The 22,421-nt window shown below is 47.4% G+C and overlaps 1 protein-coding gene across 3 annotated transcripts in view; it reads left to right on the top strand.

Annotated features, from left to right (window-relative positions):
* Positions 1-10,732, top strand: part of bicdl2 (BICD family like cargo adaptor 2) — a 33,019-nt gene extending 22,287 nt beyond the window's left edge. For 2 of the 3 annotated variants that reach the window (XM_031892597.1, NM_001004934.1), the window contains 11 exon segments: positions 410-528; positions 1,833-1,884; positions 2,171-2,495; positions 2,906-3,121; positions 3,805-3,921; positions 6,030-6,176; positions 6,406-6,582; positions 6,862-6,984; positions 7,112-7,242; positions 8,028-8,148; positions 8,973-10,732. In XM_031892597.1, the coding sequence (XP_031748457.1) occupies positions 2,190-2,495; positions 2,906-3,121; positions 3,805-3,921; positions 6,030-6,176; positions 6,406-6,582; positions 6,862-6,984; positions 7,112-7,242; positions 8,028-8,148; positions 8,973-9,116 (1,482 nt within the window). In that variant the 5' untranslated portion in view covers positions 410-528; positions 1,833-1,884; positions 2,171-2,189 and the 3' untranslated portion in view covers positions 9,117-10,732. 3 annotated transcript variants of the gene reach the window in all.
* The last annotated feature ends 11,689 nt before the right edge of the window (positions 10,733-22,421 follow it).

Below are 22,421 nucleotides of genomic sequence, written 5' to 3'. Positions count from 1 at the left end.
CTTGATATGAGCGTGTATTGGAACTGTCCAACCCAACAGTCCAGGGGTTCTTAAACTATGAAGTTGTTTGCAGAGAGTCAACTCCATTTAAACCTCACCGCAATTCTCACAAAATTTCTCTCAGAAATACTGCAACAGAGCACAGTGGAAAAAATGGAGCCATGGTTCACTAGCCAGGTGTAAAGAAAGTTGCTACGCAACTGGATTTTCTTCTCATCACAGACTAGCAGTGCAATGGAAAATCCCAGCCCTAGTAGTAATGACACAAGGGAATGTATTTTTGGCTTGATCTGTGTGGCAGTGCCAAGCGGTGCCCATCAACCTGTAGCTAAGGAAGCTGACTATGGTGAAACGTTCATAATCCGTATTAAAAAATATCCAGTATTAAAATACGTTTCTTTTATGACAGAGATGGAGCTCAGGAAAACGGGACGATGAAGACCAGAAACTGTGAAGAGCCTTCAGTATCTGAGATACTTTGAATGTTCTGCCTAGAATGAGACTTCTCGGCTGTTTGTGAACGATCAGGTATAAAAAAAAATGGTGGAATTGGTTGGGTGGTATGGTTATTATTTGCTTCTTCAGTACTTTTTGTAGCTAGTCTAGATTAGACTAGAACAGTGATGCCCAAACGGTGGCTCGTGAGCAGCATGATGCCCACCAACCCCTTGGATGTTGCTCCCAGTGGCCTTGAAGGAGGTCTTTATTTCCGAATTCATGGCAAGTTTTGGTTGCAAAAAAATAGGTGTACTACCAAAAAGAGCCTCTTGTAGGCTGACAGTCCACGTAAGGGCTATGATTGGTTATTTGGCACCAATGGGCTGATACAAGCACTCTGTTCTTAGGCTAAAGATCTGATCAGACTTTGGGCTTACTGTGGGTTTTGTTTTGCTTCTGTTAACTTCTCTCTTATTCTGCAGTCTCTTTGCTGGTCTTTTAAGACAGGGCAGTGCTGGTTCAGGCTTGTTTCATGTAACGGGTCAATAATTAAATAAGTAACATCTTCAGGGTCAAAAAATACATAAGCATTATAATGATAAACAAAAAAAGTGAGGAGTCTTGGGCAGATAGATGACCAAAAGAATACCATTGCACAGGGGTTTTTTAATCTATGGGTCAGGACCCAGTTTGGACCCCCTTGCTGTTATAGATTGTTCTTCATAATCACTTCCTACAACAGAAAATAGTGATAAAATTAGGTGCACAACTGGTTTTAAACCAATTTATTGGGTCATACAACTGAATTCTGGGCTTATTTGGGTCCCCAGGGGAAAAGGCTGAGAAATACCGCCTTAGTAGGTCCCAGCCCTGATATTGTTTCTTTGCCCGGCACATTGATGATATATAATCATCAAATCCCCTTATTCTCATCTGCTGTGTGGAGAAAGTTAATATCCCCGTGGTTCAGCGTGGCAATCCTATAAAAGATGGGCTGTGTCTCTGACAATGCTTCGGGCTAAGGAGATTACATGCTCGAGGATTTGCTGCTGTGAGGGGAAAACAAACATTTCAGGTCACACGATGTGCAAACGAGTCTCTTTCTGGATGGCTGTTTTTATTTGTTTTGTACAAAATTCAAAATGGCTCCCAGGATAAGGTGTCTGGGTACCCCAGCTCTGTGCAGGTCCATCATCATTATGGGTTGTGTATTCTACTTGATGCAGCTGGTCTAAGTTTGTAGTCAACTTTTGGCAGGTCAAGTCACCTCACGTCCTGCAACGTGCTTCATCATCTAAAATGGAACTGCCTCTACTGGTAACCAGTCAGGAGGCCCATAGGAATATCTCCTTCCTCCTGTCTATCTAAGTCTTGGATGTTTTTAATGTCTACAGGCATCAGGGTTGGATTGCCCAGTCTGCCATCCACTGCCACAGGAGGGATAAGGTAAGCACTTTTCTAAATGTGCACCTGTCATTTAATGGACAGTGATAAATGTATTTAATAGAGAGTTGCGTAATTTCCTCTCTTCTTAAAAAAATAAATACTTCACGCGTTCCTTTGGTAGGGTGTATAAAGTTATGTGATGACTCACTGTATCAGCTATGAGCATTCTTTTATATTAATATAATATGCCCTATGTGTATGTGGTGATCATTAAAAACCCACATGTGTGTGTGTATGGTTCCTGACTTGACTCCCCTCACCGCGTCTTCCTCTTCCTTCCACTCAGCAGCCCCCTCATCCTATTAATGACCTCAGGTGGAGCAGATTCTCACGAGGGGGGAGCGGAGTATCTAGGAAGCATGGGTTGGAACGGAGGCCTGACCTCTCCAAGCATGGAGGAACATTTCTATCCCTTCTTAATGGAGCGAAGCCCCTCGTACATGGGGGAGGACGAAGAGGAACATGGAGATGAAGATCTGAGCTTGGTGTTGGAGAGGAAGGACAAGGATCTGCTCCTAGCGGCGGAACTGGGAAAGGCTTTACTGGAGAGAAATGACCAGCTGATGAAAGCAAAAGATGCTCTAGAGGAGGAACTGAGAGAGACCCTGGAGGTGAGTTTCGATAATGGATGGTTAAAGAACCATTAATAAGGGATAAGAACTATGGAAGCTTGACTATAGAATAGAATAATAATGTCCTGAGGAAGGACGTGGAAGACTAAAGGAAAGGGACTGTAAATAGACAATTAAATTGTAAGCTTTTGTAGACAAGGTACATCCTACTTCTCATCTGTTGAATAGGGTGGCAAAAGTCCCAGTAGTTAGCATTACTGCTTTGAGCTCAGGTATTGGGTTCATTTCCAACTAGAGGTCCATCAGCATGGAGTTTGTACATTCTCCCTCCCTCTCAGGTAGGGATGATATGTACCCTAGGATAGCAAAGACTTGACTTGAGAGGTTGCGGATGATACTGTAACTTCAAATGTGAAATCATAATGCCTGTGACCGCTGTTGCCTTGCAGATGATAGAACAGGAAAAGCACAATATGCGGCTAAAGATGGAGGTACAGGAGAGCGAGTGGAGAGCACAAGTGGCAGACCTGGAAAGCGACTTAGCAGAGGCCAGACTGCAGATGCAACAGCTTCTGTCTGAGCAGAGGGAGTGCGGGAGAGAGTCCGCCAGTGCTGTGCAAGAGTTGTCTGAACAGAACCAGAGGCTTGTGGAACAGTTAGCGCAGGTAAGACACATGGGGGAAGAGACTGATCAAGAGAGACTCAACAAGATCATATTGTGAGTGAGAGACAGCCCCAACTGTGAGAATGAAGTATGACCAGATTGCAAACATAAAAACAGACAGTTCAGACAATGACACGTCTGGCAGTAAACGTCCCCCTCCCTCCTTCTTTCTTATGGAATTTCCCAATCCTATTATTGTGTAATGCCGTAATCCTGTCAGTGTTCTCTGATTCCTCTCTGGGATGTCTGGTGAGGAGAGCACTGTTTTCCCAAACAACATGATGACTGTGAAACCTATAGTGACATGTCTCTGGTTAACGAGACTAGACAAGGAAAGCTACTGCTGCCTTATTACTAGGAGTGGGAAAAAAAGACCAATCCACGTTCAGTCAAGTTTCATGACATATTGCCACTAGAGGTCACCATTTTATTAGGGTCTGAGCATGAGAGCCATCATGGCTGCCCCAGATATTGAGATATATAAAGCTTTTATAACATTCAATCCTATAGGTAAATAGGTTGGCACACAAACCTTTTGAGATAGTATCTCTGTTATATCAGCCATTTTGTTTTTAACATGAATGTAGCTGGAATAATGACATAAGCTTTTCCATGCATGTGGAGCAGTTGACCACTCGGATTCACATCTCCTGCCTTGGTGTCTTTCATGTTCTCCACACTCAGGCTTCTCAGGTAGAGCAGGCTATCACCTTGGAGATGAAGTCACTGAAAGAAGAAAATCGTGACCTAACCATCAGCCGAGGACAATTTGCTCCATGTCTGCAGAGCCTTCGGAGTGAGGTGAGATCCTACAGAGCCTTCATGGCGATATCAAATACCACAGGCATATTCAGTCTATGCCTCCCTAGGTGTGCTTCAACTATAGAATGTCAGGACATAGTGGTAGTTGGAGAGGATCATGCTTTGAAATTCTGGCTTGGATTGTGGTCGTTTAACATGCGCACATGATTATCCAATCAGACGTTCCCCAGTACAACAGTACATTCTTTGTTTATTACTTCTCCGCTCACACATAAGAATTGAAAACCACCCTTCAGCAACGGGCAAAGAAACAAAGCCTTTTTCCATCTCTGACTTGTTTTATAGAATATCATACTTTGAACTTATTTACTCTCCCTATGTGAAAGCAACTGCCAACTGCACACACACATACAGTAATGAAAGCAAACAGTAGAGTGGTCAAGAATGGAATATTTTTTAGTAAAGTAAAAAAAATGATAGAAATAGTGCTCAGAAAAGTGAATAACAGCGAGACAGTCAGGCAGCCTGTGACTCAAGAGAAAAAAACACAGGATCTTGAAGTGGTAGATCCTGTATGCATGTCAAACAGCCATGACTTGCATCGTTGGTTAGAAGGAAGGGGAGGATCCCGTAGGAATGTCAAACAGCCATGACGTGTGTCCTTGGACAAAATGGAGGAAAAAATCCTGTAGGTATATCAAGGAGCAATAAAGGGAAGGATCCTGTAGGCACAGTAAACAGCCAGGATGAATGTCCTTGGTTAGAAGGAAAAAGAAGGTCATTTCCTTGGTCAATAGGAAAGGATGGATCCTGTAGGCAAGCCAAACAGTCATGATGTGTATCCTTGGTCAAAATGGAGGAAAAATCCTGTAGGTATATTAAGGAGCAATAAAGGGGAGGATCCTGTAGGCACATTAAACAGCCAGGATGTATGTCCTTGGTTAGAAGGAAGAAGAAGGTAATTTCCTTGGTCAATAGGAAGGGGAGGATTCTGTAGGCAAGTCAAACAGACTTGACGTGTGTCCGTGGTCAAAATGGAGGAAAAATCCTGTAGGTATATCAAGGAGCAATAAAGGGGAGGATCCTGTAGGCACATTAAACAGCCAGGATGTATGTCCTTGGTTAGAAGGAAGAAGAAGGTAATATCCTTGGTCAATAGGAAGGGGAGAATCCTGTAGGCAAGTCAAACAGCTATGACGTGTGTCCTTGGTCAAAATGGAGGAAAAAATCCTGTAGGTATATCAAGGAGCAATAAAGGGGAGGATCCTGTAGGCACATTAAACAGCCAGGATGTATGTCCTTGGTTAGAAGGAAGAAGAAGGTAATTTCCTTGGTCAATAGGAAGGGGAGGATCCTGTAGGCAAGTCAAACAGCCATGACATGTATCCTTGGTCAAAATGGAGGAAAAAATTCTGTAGGTATATCAAGGAGCAATAAAGGGGAGGATCCTGTAGGCACATTAAACAGCCAGGATGTATGTCCTTGGTTAGAAGGAAGAAGAAGGTAAATTCCTTGGTCAATAGGAAGGGGCGGATCCTGTTGGCAAGTCAAACAGCCATGATGTGTGCCCGTGGTCAAAATAGAGGAAAAAATTCTGTAGGTATATCAAGGAGCAATAAAGGGGCTATGACTTATGTCCTTGGTTAGAAGGAAGAGGAAGATCATGTAGCTATGTCAAAGAACCATAAAGGGCAGGGTCATGTAGGCATATCAATCAGCCAGGACTTGTGTCCATGGTCAGAAGGGAAAGGAGAATACCATAGGCATGTTAAACAGCCATGACATGTGTCATTGGTCAGATGGACGGGTGGGTCCTGTAGTTTTATTTAACAGCAATGACTTGTATTCTTGGTCAAGAGGGAGGGGTGGCAACCTGCAGACATGTTAGATAGCCATGACTTCAGCCCTTGCTCAGAATGTAGGGGAGGATCCTGAAGACATGGCCGACAGACATGACTTGTTTCTGTTAGAAGGTAGTGGAGGATCCTGTATGTTTGTCAAACAGCCAGCCAGTAGGAAAAGGGCTAAAAGCTACCCCCCGACAACCTTCCCTTTAAATAGCCAAGAGGAAACTTCAGGTTAAATACAAATCTTTGCCCCACTATATCTGATTTCTCATTTCTGAGGTTTCTTTGCTCTGATCCCAGAATGCTCTCCTGCTGGAAAAGAAAAAAGAAATGGAGTCTCAGACGAAACAGTTACAGGAAGAGAACGATAATGTTCAGAACCAGCTGATCTCTGCCAAAGAGGGCGTCTTCCAGCTTCAGCGACAGAAGGAGGATGCCAAGTCCCAGGTAAAGAGAAAGAAATGGGGAAAGTGGGTCAGTGGGAGTCTGAGACTGAAAAACCAGAAGTGGGAACCTGAGATTCCAGGATGAATAGTCTCATGGCTCCATCCAGGTACTTACCCTTTGAGCTTTGCATCACCTGTATAGAAATATAGCCATGGCCAGTAGCCCTAGCTTGTGGGTCAGTTTGTCAGTTGCTGATTGAGAAAGATTGATCACAGGGTGTCTCTTTTAGGTGCTTCAGTTGGAGTTGGAAGCCCAGAAGTTGCGAGACAGTCAGAGGACCCTGCAGCTTCAGTTGAAGGAACTGCAAGATGAGCTGCACATGAGGGACAGTCAGTTCTCTATGCGTGGCACTCACTCCTCACTGCACTCTGAGATCCAGCAGAGCACTGTGGGCCAGAATCATGAGGTGAGAATCAGTATAACTACTCCAGCCTTCCCACCATTGCCCTATTCTACACCCTCTCTGGACAACAGGCAACAGATTCTATTTCAGCCCAGTTGGTCATTTAAAGCACCTAAACTCTTTTCTCTCTTCGCTGCAACGCGCCATTTGTTCTTGCTTTCTATTTACCTCTTCTGAAACCTAGAACGTCTTGAAGGACCGTGTCTGCCCCCATCTTAGTCTGGGCCTAGACCCCTCATGAGTGGACCTATGTCCTAATACTTATTCCTCCTTCCTCTGTAGATGGGGAGAAATTCTGCCGAGACCCAAAGTATTACCTCTGACTACATGGATACGTATCTGACAGAGAGGGAAGGGGATCTCCTCCGAGAGAATGAAGAGCAGACTGTGAGACTACAGGATCAGGTGAGGGCCAAATCGTATAATGAGCTCCATCTCATTTGTCATTTTACTATATTTCTCTTATATTGCATGGAGAAGTCCCCCAGGTCACCATGCAGGATAAATAATCTTCTGCTTTTATCTTTCCCAGGTCACCATGCAGCATATAGAAATTACTGATCTTAGAAAAGAGGTGCAAAGACTCAAGGATCTGTTACAGCAGAATAACGCCGACAGCACCGTGAAACAGGCTGTGTTGGACCGGGATGAGGCTCTTATGAAGTAAGTGGACAAAGACATAAACCCCCATATGTTATAAAGCATGCTAAGTTTGCCCAGGAGCAGTAACCCATAGCAACCAATAAATGCTTGCTTTTAAACAAGTGACCACTGAATGCTACCTGGTTGCTATGGGTTACTGGGCAAACTTAGTGCTTTTTATTACATAACCCCACAAAGCGGACAAAGCCAAGTACAATATAGTCTGATTTAGGAGGAGAAAACTATCAAGAACTGATATTTTATGATGACTATTTGTGTAAAAATATGCAGCTTTATAATACACCATGTATTTCAACCTCCTCTTTGGATTTCTGACGTAAATAATTTTGCACAGCTTAATAAATAGGGCCATCAGAGTAAATGCCAAAGCCCCACTGGCAGTGGGCCAATACGTAGGTTAATCCTAAAATTGGGCTTACGACCTCCCGTTTGGATACTCCTGCAAAATACCATGCTGACTACAAAGCTTGCAAGATGCGCATCTATAGTAGATAGAATGTGCCCTCTAGTGGCAGGCATACATATTGCACCCTGAAGGCTGCATGGTTAGGCTGTAGGGCCCCTGCTAAGGCAGCATCAGCCCACCACTGGGTGGAACCCAATAATTCTTTTGCTTGCCAAGAATGCTGGGAGTTGTAGTTATTGGCAGTTGGAGTGTTTACCCTTCTATTAGGGGTTGTTTATATTGCAGACCCTTGTGTATTAAACTGTCCTGTTTTTTGGGGATTCAATTGTTGGGAGGTATGTCCGTATATGATAGATATGTAATATATATTGTATTTCAGGAAAGCGGAGCTAGAACAAGAGCTTGCAAGGTGTCAAATAGAAAAAGAGAGCCTGAACCTCCAATTACTGAGCACCATCCAGCAGAAAGTGATGCTGAGTCAAGAGCTGGAGGCCTGGCAGGTAGGTGGCGCCATTGGGAGCTGCATGGGGTGTGGAAGTGCTGGTGAAAGGATTGGTAAGTCACTGTGGGATGAGTCAGGGCCCCATAGCATTAGCCACATCACCATCGGTCTCTGTCTAAGACAACCAAACTCCAAGTACTGGCTGCTCTCTTTCCCATGAACAAGTAGGAGGCCGGGCTTGGTCCAAAATAAGAGGCCACTGGCTGCTCTATTTCCCATGAACAAGCAGGAGGCCGGGCTTGGTCCAAAATAAGAGGCCACTGGCTGCTCTATTTCCCATGAACAAGCAGGAGGCCGGGCTTGGTCCAAAATAAGAGGCCATTGGCTGATCTCTTTCCCATCAACAAGCAGGAGGCCGGTCTTGGTCCAAAACAAGAGGCCATTGGCTGATCTCTTTCCCATGAACAAGCAGGAGGCCAGGCTTGGTCCAAAGTAAGAGGCCATTGGCTGTTCTATTTCCCATAGGAGGCCGGGCTTGTTCCAAAATAAGAGGTTTTTCCTGTCGAATGAATCCAATTGGAGAGGTTGTCATCAAACTGCTTCATCTTCCTATGCAATAGGAAAGCCTCAGTCGGCCTTGTCAGTGCCGTCTAAGCCCCACCCCAATGTCTGCTCATGGGAAAGAGAGCAGCCCAGAAGCAGGAGGTGCAAAAATGAGAACTCTGAACCTGGAGATTGAATTGACATACCCATGGGGAGGTTAGCACTAAACTTAATGTCCACATCCTGAGAATTCATCCTAAGTGGACCATTTAACGCCCCTACCGCTGCCTCAGGGAAACCCTGGTGAGATACCTTTTCATGGATATTTTCTCTTTACAGGATGACATGCAGATTGTTATCAATCAGCAGCTGCAATCCCAAAAACAGCAAGAGACCCAGAAGCCTCCGGAGTCCCCTCAGAATTCCTTCCTGAGAAGAGACAGCAAACGAGGCAAGATCCTCTCCTTCTTCAAGAACATATGACGGTGAAGGACACTGCCCACGAGGATCAGCCAGAATGGTGGCCCACGAGGAGCACTGTTACTCATTTTTTTATTATAGTTTTAGAAATACCTCTGAGAGGGAAAGACTGAACGTTGCATGTTGTCCTGCCCCTTGGAATTGTGTCACATGCTCAGGGTAATGCCCGTTTCCCAGGGTTACCTTTTTGTCTAACCCTAATGCCCCATAGCCCTCTACATCTTTCTCAAGGTGCCATTATGTAGCGGAAGAAACTCCAGGAGGTCGACCTGACCCTCAAGAGAGAATTCTATGACCTGGACCAAGCACTTGAACCTATACCCCCCAATAATATCTATAGCTTCTGTGAGCTCATACTCTCCTATCAATGGCTCTGCTCTATGATGTCATCACACTGCACAGACTCCTGGGAGATACTTAAGCCCCATAGTTCTCTACATCTTTCTCAAGGTGCCATTACGGAGTGGGAGAAACTCCAGAAGGTGGACCTGACCCTCAAGAGAGAATTCTATGACCTGGACCAAGATCTTGCACCTACACTCCCTATAATATCTATAGCTTTGGTAAGTTCATACACCAACTACCATTGGCTGCGCTCTATGATGTCATCATACTGCACAGACTCCTGGGAGATACTTACGCCCCACAGTTCTCTACATCTTTCTCAAGGTGCCATTACGGAGTGGGAGAAACTCCAGAAGGTCAACCTGACCTTCATGAGAGAATTCTATGACCTGGACCAAGACCTTGCACCTACACTCCCTATTATATCTATAGCTTCTGTGAATTCATACACGTCTACCATTGGCTCTGCTCTATGATGTCATCACACTGCACAGACTCCTGGGAGATACCTACGCCCCATAGTCCTCTACATCTTTCTCAAGGTGGGAGAAACTCCAGAAGGTCGACCTGACCCTCAAGAGAGAATTCTATGACCTGGACCAAGACCGTGCACCTACACTCCCTATTATATCTATAGCTTCTGTGAGCTCATACACTCCTATAATTGGTTCTGCTCTATGATGTCATCACACTGCACAGACTCCTGGGAGATACTTACTCCCCATAGTCCTCTACATCTTTCTCAAGGTGCCATTACGGAGTGGGAAAAACTCCAGAAAGTTGACCTGACCCTCAAGAGAGAATTCTATGACCTGGACCAAGACCTTGCTCATACACTCATCTCATTGGCTTTGTTCTATGATGTCATCACACTTCCCAGACTCCTACTTAGGAGTCTTAATAGTCACCATATCACCCTGTAGTGAGAAGAAAATCTCTGTGAACCATTCCACTATCCTGTGCCTCCTTGAGTTGTGTATGACAAGTTCCCTTATGAATGTTCCTGCGGTGCCCTGCAGTGGGAGGGGCATAACAAACCTAAGCTGCCTATGGTATCACTGCATTACTTTGCAGAGAAGGAGACCGACGCCACCCTGAGTGGCTCCACCCTTATTGGAAGTGACTCTTGCCATGTGATTTGGGAACTGAGGGGAGTGGGGTGAAGCAATAACGGGTGCATTGTACACTAATGCTGTAAAGTCCTATAGCCTGTACATACTGTCCATGGATTGGCTGTATATAGAAATTAATATTTATATGCCTATTTTAACAAATCCCAGCATCCTTTGCATTTATTTATATATGTATAGGTCAGTGCTGAGAGGCCTAGAAACTTAAAGAACTCCCAGAATCCTCAAGAATATTAGAAATGAAACAGCTGCCATCTGGTGGGTGTAGATGGTATAGCAAGATACATACACCGGCTGCCATTAGCATGATGGGAGTTGTAGTTTAGCAGGGCTGGAGTTCCACAGCTTGAGTGCAAATGCACTACATCATATATACTTTCTGGCTAAGTGAAGGGCTCTGTGACTCAGCATCTGCACCACCTGCTGGACAAAGGGAGCACTGCAAAGACAATACAAAGTAAGCAGAAATGTGGCCATGCTGGAGGAATGTTATGCTGTGTGCTATACCAGCTGCACCCATTTCTACCCTAACAATTTTTGGCATCCCCAGTTGTAAGACCCCCCACAATTTTAAGAAAAGTACAATTTAGCAAATTAAATATGCTATGTCTACACCACACCCAACTGTGGAGGCCACATCTGATCCCACCCTCAGCTTTAAAAGGCTTATTGACCTGCAACCCCCAACATGTGACCCTCTATCACAGAAAAGCCCCCTGACTCAAAGTGGCAGTGTGCCCAGCAATATGTGGCACAGTGAGCCCAGCAATATGTGGCACAGTGAGCCCAGCAATATATGGCACAGACAGCCCAGAAATATATGGCACAGTGAGAACAGCAATATGTGGCACAGTGAGCCCAGCACTTCATGATACAATGATCAAGTAATATATTGCCCAGAGGCCCCAGCAATATGTGGTACAGTGAGCCCAGCATTTCATAATATAATGATCAAGTAATATATTGAACAGAGGCCCCAGCAATATATGGCCCAGTGAGCCCAGCGATATATGGCACAGACAGCCCAGAAATATATGGCACAGTGAGCCCAGCGATATATGGCACAGACAGCCCAGAAATATATGGCACAGTGAGCCCAGCAATATGTGGCACAGTGAGCCCAGCAATATGTGGCACAGTGAGCCCAGCAATATGTGGCACAGTGAGCCCAGCAATATGTGGCACAGTGAGCCCAGCAATATATGGCACAGTGAGCCCAGCAATATATGGCACAGTGAGCCCAGCAATATGTGGCACAGTAAGCCCAGCACTTCATGATACAATGATCAAGTAATATATTGAATAGAGGCCCCAGCAATATATGGCACAGTGAGCCCAGCATTTCATAATACAATGATCAAGTAATATATTGAACAGAGGCCCCAGGAATATGTGGCACAGTGAGCCCAGCATTTCATAATAGAATGACCAAGTAATATATTGAAGAGAGGCCCCAGGAACATGTGGCACAGTAAGCCCAGCATTTCATAATAGAATGACCAAGTAATATATGGCCCAGTGAGCCCAGAAATATGTGGCACAGTGAGCCCAGCACTTCATAATACAATGACCAAGTAATATATTGCACAGAGGCCCCAGCAATATGTGGCACAGTGAGCCCAGCATTTCATAATACAATGATCAAGTAATATACTGCACAGAGGCCCCAGCAATATGTGGCACAGTGAGCCCAGCATTTCATAATACAATTATCAAGTAATATATTGCACAGAGTCCCCAGCAATATGTGGCACAGTGAGCCCAGCATTTCATAATACAATGATCAAGTAATATATTGCACAGAGGCCCCAGGAATATGTGGCACAGTGAGCCCAGCATTTCATAATACAATGACCAAGTAATATATTGAACAGAGGCCCCAGGAATATGTGGCACAGTGAGCCCAGCATTTCATAATACAATGACCAAGTAATATATTGAACAGAGGCCCCAGGAATATGTGGCACAGTGAGCCCAGCATTTCATAATATAATGACCAAGTAATATATTGCACAGAGGCCCCAGGAATATGTGGCGCAGTGAGTCCAACATTTCATAATACAATGACCAAGCAATATATTGCACAGAGGCCCCAGCAATATGTGGCACAGTGAGCCCAGCATTTCATAATACAATGATCAAGTAATATATTGCATAGTGAGCCCAGCATTTCATAATACAATGATCAAGTAATATATTGCACAGTGAGCCCAGCATTTCATAATACAATGATCAAGTAATATATTGAACAGAGGCCCCAGGAACATGTGGCACAATGAGCCCAGCATTTCATAATAGAATGACCAAGTAATATATTGCACAGAGGCCCCAGGAATATGTGGCACAGTGAGCCCAGCATTTCATAATATAATGACCAAGTAATATATTGCACAGAGGCCCCAGGAATATGTGGCACAGTGAGCCCAGCATTTCATAATACAATGATCAAGTAATATATTGCACAGAGGCCCCAGCAATATGTGGCACAGTGAGCCCAGCATTTCATAATACAATGATCAAGTAATATATTACACAGAGGCCCCAGGAATATATGGCACAGTGAGCCCAGCATTTCATAATACAATGCCCAGGGTAATATATGACCCCAGCAAATCAGTGGCCCTAAAAATTTATAACACATTGGGGTTCACTTATAAACATAGTAGTAAACCAGAGCGACCAATCAGTGAATACATTTTTTTCAGCCAGCAATGAAAGCAAACATCTAACTGGCTGTCATGAGTTACTGGCCAGGGCTAATTTGCCCACCGACTATATGTGTCACAGCGGCACCAGTATAGCCCTTTAGGTTCTCACTTATAGAGGCAAATGCTGGGGCCCTGTACAAACAAAATACTGGGTTACCGCAGCAATGATAAATCCCCTCGGGGTGGGGGGGGGTACTTATTGTACATAACTGTTATTCTGTGGGAACCGTATCTCTCTGAAATAAGCTGAACAGTGCAACCGATAAATAGAACAGGAAGTAGAATTAAAGGGGGAACTATCACTGCTGTAAAAACTCCCAAACCAAGCATTTCTACTAAATATGTAAAACACTTAGCGGCATTTATCAAATGGTTAACAGGCAAGTAACCACCAATTCTACTCAAGGGGAACTCCCAAGACCTATACAAGTAATAGAATTGCCTGGAAGTTCTGCCTTTTTGCACCAGTTGGTTAACAGATCTGGAGGAGAACTGAGTTCTGCTACTTTGTTTCATGAGTCGGAACCAAACAGGAAGAGACAAACATCATAGCGAGCACTTGTTAGTGTTGTGTAGGGGCAGGGGGGGGGGGGAGCCATAATCCTGCTTAGCTCCTAGTGAGGAGTCGTAACCTGCAGTGCCCGATATAGCAGGAAGCCAGGAACTGATGGAAGGGGGGTACTTGCCTGCCAGCCGGCAGCGGGGTGGGGGTTGCGGAACAAACAAGGAACAGTAGGGCAGAGGAGTGCAGGGAAAGAATTGGCTTTACACACAAGGAGAGGGGGCAGATGGGAAGGGGGCGGCTCGTTGGGTTAATAAGGAGCCTGCTGTGCTAGGGCAACACACAGGCCTGAGAGTCTGTCTACTGCAGGCTTCAACTACACCTCCCAGCATTCCCTGCCAGCCCTCCAGGGATGTATAATAAATCTCATTGGGATTTCCACCTGCTACTAATCAGGGGACAATTCACACAAGCCGTTGTCGCTGCTCCAGGTCCTGCCCACCTTGCTCTGCCAAGAAATATAACTGGGTAGGGTGCCCCCCTGTGGAGGGGACTTGTAGTAGTGGCGTGTAAGTCAGGTGGGCTCAGGGATACCCAACATGCATAGTACAGGTATAGGACCTGTTATCCAGAATGCTCAGGACCAAGGGTATTCCAGATTAGGGGTCTTTCCTTAATTTGGATCTTCATACCTTAAGTCTACTAAGAATTCAATAAAACATTAATTAAACCCAATAGGATTATTTTACATCCAATAAGGGGTAATTATATCTTAGTTTGGATCAAATACAAAGCACTGTTTTATTTTTACAGAGAAAAAGGAAATTCATTTTAAAAATCTGAATTATTTCATTAAAATGGGGTCTATGGGAGACAGGCTTTCCGTAATTCGGAGCTTTCTGGATATTGGGTTTCCGGATAAGGGATCCCATACCTGTATTAGGCTATTGGCTTAATAACCTCACCCAAAGCATGATGGGGCATCAGCGTTACATTCTTGGGGGGGGGGTTTAGCTCCATGGGGGGGGGGGGGGGCAGGAAGGCTGCTGAAAGATGGAAATAATGAAATACAGGAAGATCCTGAGGGAAAGTGTGTGTTAATCTGCCAATGGGCTGCACAATGATCCTATGCACAGATTTACAGCGGCTCAGCATGAAGTGAGTGCCCTCGAGTGCCAGAGCTCAAAGTGCAATTCCTGTAACCATGCCCTGCCTACCCACAGATACCATAGTACTACTACAGCATCGGTATTCCCCTCTACTTGGCACAATTCAGCAGGAACAGCCCCCTAAGTTTGCTCATAGCCTGTACAGAGAGATACCATAAAACTATGGCACATAGGGATTCCCCTGTACTAAGCACAATTCAGCAGGAACAGCCCCCTAAGTTTGCTCATAGCCTGTACAGAGAGATACCATAAAACTATGGCAGCATAGGGATTCCCCTGTACTAAGCACAATTCAGCAGGAACAGCCCCCTAAGTTTGCTCATAGCCTGTACAGAGATACCATAAAACTATGGCAGCATAGGGATTCCCCTGTACTAAGCACAATTCAGCAGGAACAGCCCCCTAAGTTTGCTCATAGCCTGTACAGAGATACCATAAAACTATGGCAGCATAGGGATTCCCCTGTACTAAGCACAATTCAGCAGGAACAGCCCCCTAAGTTTGCTCATAGCCTGTACAGAGAGATACCATAAAACTATAGCAGCATAGGGATTCCCCTGTACTAAGCACAATTCAGCAGGAACAGCCCCCTAAGTTTGCTCATAGCCTGTACAGAGAGATACCATAAAACTACGGCACATAGGGATTCCCCTGTACTAAGCACAATTCAGCAGGAACATTCTGTCATTGTGTAAGGAGATAAATTTCCAGTTTATATTTCAGGACAAAGGACCTGCCCCAGGCTCGGGGCTATTAGCAGCTCAGCCAGTAGCAGGGAAGAGACAAGCCCAGATCTGAAACACAATACAGTGCAACATTCCCTCAGGCAAGGGCACACCTTATACCAATGAAACTGACAGTTAGCACTGTGACGTCAGCTACCCCACACCCACGTATGCCATCAGGCAGGTAACTATTCCCGGCGTTTTTAATGGAATATTTTCCCCGTACGATGCAGCCGGTACTATTTAATTACAATTTGCAATTAGGTTGTATTATCCCCCAGCACTCACTGGGGCTTATTTATCACTGGGGATGCACCAAATCCACTATTATATGATCTGGCCGAACCCCGAATCCTTTGCGAAAGACCAAACTGAATCCAAAGGTTAGAGAACCATGAGTAAAACATTGTCAATTTCCGTGTTTATGTGATAAAAAGTCACATGATTCGGCACATCCCAATTTATTACCATTGGGCAATTTTGCACCCAGGCAGTAATTCAGAGCAATCTATAAATCATTAGATTTTTTTTTTTTATTAGTTGCCATGGGTTACTGCCCCCACGCAAGTTTGCCCAGTGTTGACAAACGAACCTCACCCTGCCCACTGCGCCAGGCCCACCAATAGCAAGCAGGGACCTTCTTCCAGGGTTTTTAGCCCACTAATCACCTGGGTCCCCCGGGTTATGGACCCTCCCAACAAGTAAATTAGGGTCCCAATAAACAAACAAAAAAAAATAAACACAGCCACTCCCCAATTATGCCAAAACCCCACCCATGACCAACCCCCAAACCCTGCCCACTCCCCATAAGCCACACTCTTTGTGCCCTCTATATATCACCAGGGTCCCTGGGTTGTGGAACCTGCCAACAAGTAAAATAGGGTCCCAAAAAACAAAAGAAACACAGCCACACCCCTGATTTACACAGCCACTCCCCCAATTATGCCAAAAACCCACCCATGACCAACCCACAAACCCCGCCCACTCCCCATAAGCCACACTCTTTGTGCCCTCTGTAAATCACCAGGGTCCCTGGGTTGTGGAACCTGCCAACAAGTAAAATAGGGTCCCAATAAACAAAACAAACACAGCCACTCCCCCAATTATTCCAGAACTCCACCCATGACCAACCCCCAAACCCTGCCCACTCCCCATAAGCCACACTCTTTGTGCCCTCTGTAACTCACCTGGGCCCCCCGGGTTGTGGAACCTGTCAACAAATAAAATAGGGTCCCAATAAACAAAACAAACACAGCCACACCCCTGATATACACAGCCACTCCCCCAATTATGCCAAAACCCCACCCATGACCAACCCCAAACCCTGCCCACTCCCCATAAGCCACACTCTTTGTGCCCTCTGTAAATCACCTGGGTTCCCGGGTTGTGGAACCTGCCAACAAGTAAAACAGGGTCCCAATAAACAAAACAAACACAGCCACACCCCTGATATACACAGCCACTCCCCCAATTATTCCAGAACTCCACCCATGACCAACCCCCAAAACCCTGCCCATCCCCATAAGCCACACTCTTTGTGCCCTCTGTAAATCACCTGGGTTCCCGGGTTGTAGAACCTGCCAACAAATAAAATAGGGTCCCAATAAACAAAACAAACACAGCCACACCCCTGATTTACACAGCCACGCCCCAATTATGCCAAACTCCACCCATGACCAACCCCCCAAACCCTGCCCACTCCCCATAAGCCACACTTTGTGCCATCTATATATCACCAAGTGGCCTAATAACACAAAAACTGCACAAAATAAAAACAAATAAACAATAAAAAAGTTGCTTTGGGTTGATTTGTTTACAAGATATTAAAATGTAATTTAAATGGGAATTCCCCCCTTAAGACCTCAGAGTACCCGGTGGGTTTATGGATTATTGTCTCCTTTATGAGAGGGGTTTATCGGACATGGCTGGATTTATTGTGTCCATATGTTTAATAATCCCCCTCTGGCACAGCAATAGTTCCCTCCGCACAGTATAAGGATTAGCTGAGGGGGGGGTTTGGTGCAGCTGTTGGGGGCTGCACACTCCCAGCATCCCCACGCCAGCTTAGCTACTATTTTAATGTAGATGACAGCTGGACCACTTCAGCCATATCAATGGAATGGCAGCCACCAGAATACATACAGTATGGGAGCATCCACCCCTATACTAAACAATGGTACGTCCTATGTTCACACCTTCAGTCATTAGAAGGTAGGCACTATCCATTGGTTTAGGGGGGGGATCTCCCATCACTTTAACAGGTGGATTACATCGCGATACATAAGCCGTGACTCCATAAAAATGTAAATATGTAGAGGGGCCCAACATAATCCGGATAGCGGGAAATGCCTTGTCCCACACAGCGAATCGCAGCTGTGCAGCAAGGAAATAACAATCATGAGAAACTGTGGAGAATTGGGCATTATTTGTGTTTCCCAAACACCCCCTCTGTACGTGTCGTTGGTTAAACCCAGCCCTGGGCGCAGAAAGGGAATTGGCTGGTACCATTTCAGTTTAAAGGTGGGAATGAAGGTGCCACCCTTACATTTAAATGGTACAGCCTGTCCCTTTGGAAAGGTAAGGGTTGAGCCCAGGGCATGGGGTGGGTATGAGATGGGTAAGGGGGCAGGGCACTCAAGGTACCAGCTAAGCATAGGAATGGGGCAAAATGGGCAAGCATGGAGATATAGGCCAAAGCCACCAGGGATGGGGGCCATTCTGATCCCTAGTGCTGGGATCCCAGTTTATAGAGGGCAGGGGGCACAAACAACCCTGATTTTGGATAAGGGGCAATAACGCAATTAGGTATGGAAATGGGCTCAGTTCCCACCCAGGGAAGGGGCTTCCCACAATATCATGGGGGAGGGGGGGGGCACATCCCAGTTTAGCAAGGAGATGGCTTGGCATTGGGATTGGATCCAGTTTCCTATGGAAATGGCGGTCAGACCCCAGATAGGGAAGTGGGTCCCTAGATCATGAAGATGTGGAAGATGCCAGTTTAGAACAGGGGTGGGGCAAAAAAATGCCAGTAGTGCCTAGCCCTATCCTAAACTGGCACCTACTGTGCCCAGCCAGTATAGGTGCCAGTTTAGGATAGGGCTAGGCACTGTAGGTGACAGGTTAGGATAGGGCTGGGCACTGTAGGTGCCAGTTTAGGATAGGGCTGGGCACTGTAGGTGACAGGATAGGATAGGGCTGGGCACTGTAGGTGCCAGTTTATTATAGGGGTGGGCACTGTAGGTGCCAGTTTACTATAGGGCTGGGCACTGTAGGTGCCAGTATAGGACATGGGGTGGGCACAGTAGGTGCCAGTTTAGGACAAGGGGTGGGCACAGTGGGTGCCAGTTTAAGATAGGGCTGGGTACAGTAGGTGCCAGTTTAGGACAAGGGGTGGGGCACAGTAGGTGCCAGTTTAGGACAAGGGGTGGGCACAGTAGGTGCCAGTTTAGGACAAGGGGTGGGGCACAGTAGGTGCCAGTTTAGGATAGGGGTGGGCACAGTAGGTGCCAGTTTAGGACAAGGGGTGGGCACAGTAGGTGCCAGTTTAGGATAGGGGTGGGCACAGTAGGTGCCAGTTTAGGATAGGGGTGGGCACTGTAGGTGCCAGTTTAGGATAGGGCTGGGCACTGTAGGTGACAGGATAGGATAGGGCTGGGCACTGTAGGTGCCAGTTTATTATAGGGGTGGGCACTGTAGGTGCCAGTTTACTATAGGGCTGGGCACTGTAGGTGCCAGTATAGGACATGGGGTGGGCACAGTAGGTGCCAGTTTAGGACAAGGGGTGGGCACAGTGGGTGCCAGTTTAAGATAGGGCTGGGTACAGTAGGTGCCAGTTTAGGACAAGGGGTGGGGCACAGTAGGTGCCAGTTTAGGACAAGGGGTGGGCACAGTAGGTGCCAGTTTAGGACAAGGGGTGGGGCACAGTAGGTGCCAGTTTAGGATAGGGGTGGGCACAGTAGGTGCCAGTTTAGGACAAGGGGTGGGCACAGTAGGTGCCAGTTTAGGATAGGGGTGGGCACAGTAGGTGCCAGTTTAGGATAGGGGTGGGCACTGTAGGTGCCAGTTTAGGATAGGGCTGGGCACTGTAGGTGCCAGTTTAGGACAAGGGGTGGGGCACAGTAGGTGCCAGGTTAGGACAAGGGGTGGGGCAGAAGAGTAGGTGCCAGTTTAGGACAAGGGGTGGGCACAGTAGGTGCCAGTTTAGGACAAGGGGTGGGCACAGTGGGTGCCAGTTTAAGATAGGGCTGGGTACAGTAGGTGCCAGTTTAGGACAAGGGGTGGGCACAGTAGGTGCCAGTTTAGGACAAGGGGTGGGGCACAGTAGGTGCCAGTTTAGGACAAGGGGTGGGCACAGTAGGTGCCAGTTTAGGACAAGGGGTGGGCACAGTAGGTGCCAGTTTAGGATAGGGGTGGGCACAGTAGGTGCCAGTTTAGGACAAGGGGTGGGCACAGTGGGTGCCAGTTTAAGATAGGGCTGGGTACAGTAGGTGCCAGTTTAGGACAAGGGGTGGGCACAGTAGGTGCCAGTTTAGGACAAGGGGTGGGGCACAGTAGGTGCCAGTTTAGGACAAGGGGTGGGGCAGAAGAGTAGGTGCCAGTTTAGGACAAGGGGTGGGCACAGTAGGTGCCAGTTTAGGATAGGGGTGGGCACAGTAGGTGCCAGTTTAGGATAGGGGTGGGCACTGTAGGTGCCAGTTTAGGATAGGGGTGGGCACTGTAGGTGCCAGTTTAGGATAGGGCTGGGCACTGTAGGTGCCAGTTTAGGACAAGGGGTGGGGCACAGTAGGTGCCAGGTTAGGACAAGGGGTGGGGCAGAAGAGTAGGTGCCAGTTTAGGACAAGGGGTGGGCACAGTAGGTGCCAGTTTAGGACAAGGGGTGGGCACAGTAGGTGCCAGTTTAAGATAGGGCTGGGTACAGTAGGTGCCAGTTTAGGACAAGGGGTGGGCACAGTAGGTGCCAGTTTAGGACAAGGGGTGGGGCACAGTAGGTGCCAGTTTAGGACAAGGGGTGGGCACAGTAGGTGCCAGTTTAGGACAAGGGCTGGGCACTGTAGGTGCCAGTTTAGGACAAGGGGTGGGCACAGTAGGTGCCAGTTTAGGACAAGGGGTGGGCACAGTAGGTGCCAGTTTAGGACAAGGGGTGGGGCACAGTAGGTGCCAGTTTAGGACAAGGGGTGGGCACTGTAGGTGCCAGTTTAGGACAAGGGGTGGGGCACAGTAGGTGCCAGGTTAGGACAAGGGGTGGGGCAGAAGAGTAGGTGCCAGTTTAGGACAAGGGGTGGGCACAGTAGGTGCCAGTTTAGGACAAGGGGTGGGCACTGTGGGTGCCAGTTTAAGATAGGGCTGGGTACAGTAGGTGCCAGTTTAGGACAAGGGGTGGGCACAGTAGGTGCCAGTTTAGGACAAGGGGTGGGGCACAGTAGGTGCCAGTTTAGGACAAGGGGTGGGCACAGTAGGTGCCAGTTTAGGATAGGGGTGGGCACAGTAGGTGCCAGTTTAAGATAGGGCTGGGTACAGTAGGTGCCAGTTTAGGACAAGGGGTGGGCACAGTAGGTGCCAGTTTAGGACAAGGGGTGGGGCACAGTAGGTGCCAGTTTAGGATAGGGGTGGGCACTGTAGGTGCCAGTTTAGGATAGGGGTGGGCACTGTAGGTGCCAGTTTAGGATAGGGGTGGGCACAGTAGGTGCCAGGTTAGGATAGGGGTGGGCACAGTAGGTGCCAGGTTAGGACAAGGGGTGGGGCACAGTAGGTGCCAGTTTAGGATAGGGGTGGGCACAGTAGGTGCCAGGTTAGGATAGGGGTGGGCACAGTAGGTGCCAGGTTAGGACAAGGGGTGGGGCACAGTAGGTGCCAGGTTAGGACAAGGGGTGGGGCACAGTAGGTGCCAGTTTAGGATAGGGGTGGGCACAGTAGGTGCCAGGTTAGGATAGGGGTGGGCACAGTAGGTGCCAGGTTAGGACAAGGGGTGGGGCACAGTAGGTGCCAGTTTAGGATAGGGGTGGGCACTGTAGGTGCCAGTTTAGGATAGGGGTGGGCACAGTAGGTGCCAGTTTAGGATAGGGGTGGGCACTGTAGGTGCCAGTTTAGGATAGGGGTGGGGCACAGTAGGTGCCAGGTTAGGACAAGGGGTGGGGCACAGTAGGTGCCAGTTTAGGATAGGGGTGGGCACAGTAGGTGCCAGTTTAGGATAGGGGTGGGCACTGTAGGTGCCAGTTTAGGATAGGGGTGGGCACAGTAGGTGCCAGGTTAGGACAAGGGGTGGGGCACAGTAGGTGCCAGGTTAGGACAAGGGGTGGGGCACAGTAGGTGCCAGTTTAGGATAGGGGTGGGCACAGTAGGTGCCAGGTTAGGATAGGGGTGGGGCACAGTAGGTGCCAGGTTAGGACAAGGGGTGGGGCACAGTAGGTGCCAGTTTAGGATAGGGGTGGGCACAGTAGGTGCCAGTTTAGGATAGGGGTGGGCACTGTAGGTGCCAGTTTAGGATAGGGGTGGGCACAGTAGGTGCCAGTTTAGGATAGGGGTGGGCACTGTAGGTGCCAGTTTAGGATAGGGGTGGGCACAGTAGGTGCCAGGTTAGGACAAGGGGTGGGGCAGAAGAGTAGGTGCCAGTTTAGCAGGTACATGGGGCAATCATCATGAGTGGGCGAGGATGTGGCCCCTGAGCGGTACCGGAGTGGCCCCTGAGCGGTACCGGAGCGGCCCCTGAGCGGTACCGGAGTGGCCCCGGGA

This window comes from Xenopus tropicalis, chromosome 9 (genome assembly GCF_000004195.4).
Source record: "Xenopus tropicalis strain Nigerian chromosome 9, UCB_Xtro_10.0, whole genome shotgun sequence".
NCBI lineage: Eukaryota > Metazoa > Chordata > Amphibia > Anura > Pipidae > Xenopus > Xenopus tropicalis.
Note: the sequence above shows the minus strand (reverse complement) of the source record. Positions and strands in the feature narration are given on the sequence as shown.